The sequence below is a fragment of the Numida meleagris genome, unplaced genomic scaffold, assembly GCF_002078875.1.
Source record: "Numida meleagris isolate 19003 breed g44 Domestic line unplaced genomic scaffold, NumMel1.0 unplaced_Scaffold1480, whole genome shotgun sequence".
Taxonomy (NCBI): Eukaryota; Metazoa; Chordata; class Aves; order Galliformes; family Numididae; genus Numida; species Numida meleagris.
This window is the reverse complement of record NW_018363268.1, coordinates 1-2,305: the sequence shown is the minus strand read 5'-3', so window position 1 is coordinate 2,305 and position 2,305 is coordinate 1. Positions and strand designations below refer to the sequence as shown.

Here is a 2,305-nt window from a genome sequence, read left to right as displayed (position 1 = left end):
GATGCGTGATGCCAACACTGACCTGCTGGGTTTGTTCTGGGCCCTGTGCAGGCCACTGCCTGAAGGACGCCTGAAGCCCATGGTCCCTCCTGTCTGCCTGGGCCTGGTACGCATCTCTGCTGTTTGTTTTTTCCTACCTTCACAATAAAATAAGCTTGCATCCAATTCTCGACTCTCAGGCTTTTCTTCCTGGGATCCATAGGAGTTCCAGAGCTCCCTTCCCCTGCACGTGGCCCCCCTCTTGACCCCGGACAGGCTCTCAGGTTCACGCTGAGCCAGGTTGCGCTGCTTTGGTGAAAAGCCCCTGGCTGTGGCAGCTTTGGCTCTCACGTCTCCAGGGTCCCCGTCTGAATGATGGCTGCTCCCGGCCTCCATGACATGCAACCACAGGGCAGGTTCAGACCTCCAGCTTCCATCCCCAATTGCTTGTCAAGGCTTAACCAAAATCATGGCTCTGCCCTATCTGAAGGCTCTGGCTTACTTGTGAGGGGACATTGAGAATTTGTCTCCTCCTGGCACCATCTCTAACTGGGCCACCTACAGCCTATTACTTCATAGGATCATTGGGTATCCTGAATTAGAACGTCATGGTATCCCGAGGATCAGAGATACAGCTTCTGACGCCACAGAATCAAGAATTAATCTTTACCTTTGTCCAAAGCACTTCCTGAGAGAATCTGTTCCTTGCTTGAGTAGTTTCTCAAGTAAAAGCCCTTCCCAAAGAGCCAACGTGAACTTCTCTCCTTCTACAGCAGGAACTCAGAAGCCATCTCCTCAGACCACAGCATTTTGCATAGCTTACTGTTACGTTCCATTTCTAACAATGAGGAATACTCACAGTCCACCAAAATCGCTCCACATAAATACTGCTTTCCTGTCCCCTAGATTCCTTGTAGCACCAAGAAAATTAATTCACCTTGACGCCTTGCAGATTACATCAAATTCAGATTAATCTGCCCTCCATCAAAAAATCATTACCTGGACTCTGACATTACAGAGAAGAGCACAAGTGATGAAGTCAGGACATGGAAGAAAATGACGCTGAACCAGGCCTGTTTTTCCATGGACAAATCAGGCATTTCCAGATCTGGTGCTGAGATTCGGAGGAGCAGTGTGAGTTGGCAGAACCGGTCCCATTCCCAGTGTGAGACAGACTGGCAAAGGCGGGCAGGCAGCACCCTCCCACTCTCTGCGCCTTCTCCAGCTCACCCAGCAGAAGCCCCCTCTGCCAGACCTACCTCTCCCATCCACCGGCCCAAGGGGGACCTGAGCATTTGCTCTTTCAAAGCAATCGCAAAACCACCCAGGCTTTGAGTAGAATCACAACAAATAGAGATGGAGAAGACAGGACTTGATGCAGGAAAACTTTATTGCTCCCATCAGGGCAGAAGAGGACAGAGAGCAAATGTCAGGCTGGGCAAGGAGTCCTGGCCAGGGAGGACAAGAAGCAAGTAAGAACACAAGGTGTACGAAGGTGCCAGCACTGCCAGCTGCCCAGGCCTCGGCCACAGCTGGAGATGCTGAGCCCTCCTCAGTGCCCCGTGCCCAGGCACTCAAGCATGAGGGGACGCTGGTGACACTCGCTGTGAGCTGGGCCTAGGATTTAGCAAGGCCCACAGTTGTCCCACAGCTTCCTGCTGTAGCGGGGCAAGGGGCAGGGACCGCAGGCAGGAGAAACGTAGGGCCTGCCAAAGGTGCAGAGGCCCCCCGAGCCTTGCGTGGCCCTGGCACCATAGAGGCCCCCCAGGCCCAGGGAGCCCCCAAAGGCGGGTGCTCCGGAAGAGCCCACCACGGCTTGCTGGGGGAAGGAGCTGAGGATGGGGCCAGGGAAGGTGACGACGACGGGTGGCGGCTGGATGAAGGCGGTGGAGTCGGGGCACTGGCGCGCACACAGCTCGTTGCAGCTCTCAGCGATGGGCTGGGGCACGGCGACGCTGGTTTTTGGTGGGCACAGGTCGTAGCAAGACATCTTGGTGTGATGGGATGGGGCTCTGCAAGAGGGCAGAGAGTGTCAGCCAGCAGCGGAAGGCAGCGCACCTGGCACAGGGGCCTGAAGCAGGCCCAGGCGATGGGCAGGAGGACAAGTGCTCTCCGACTTACCCTGTTCCTGAAGGAGAAGGAGGCCAGAGCAGTGCTTGGGAGAGCCCTGCGCAGACCCAGCTTTTATCTAGGCAGAGCCGTGGCTCATCACTCGCTGGGCCAATGGCCACAGGCGGCACTTCCTGCTGCCAAGTCCAGGCTGGCCTGCCTCTGACCTCCCTGAGTCAGGAGCCTCTGGCCAGACCAGCACAGGCCCCTTTGCTGC

At 56.1% G+C, this 2,305-nt stretch overlaps 1 protein-coding gene across 1 annotated transcript; it reads right to left on the bottom strand.

The window, feature by feature from the left end:
• Positions 1-6: 6 nt before the first annotated feature.
• On the bottom strand, positions 7-2,291 carry LOC110390606 (scale keratin-like). Its single transcript, XM_021381991.1, has 2 exons — positions 2,101-2,291; positions 7-1,991 (listed from the first exon to the last, which is right to left on the bottom strand). The coding sequence occupies exon 2, from the start codon at positions 1,967-1,969 to the stop codon at positions 1,604-1,606; it is 366 nt and encodes a 121-aa protein (XP_021237666.1). The 5' UTR covers positions 1,970-1,991; positions 2,101-2,291; the 3' UTR covers positions 7-1,603.
• Positions 2,292-2,305: the final 14 nt, after the last annotated feature.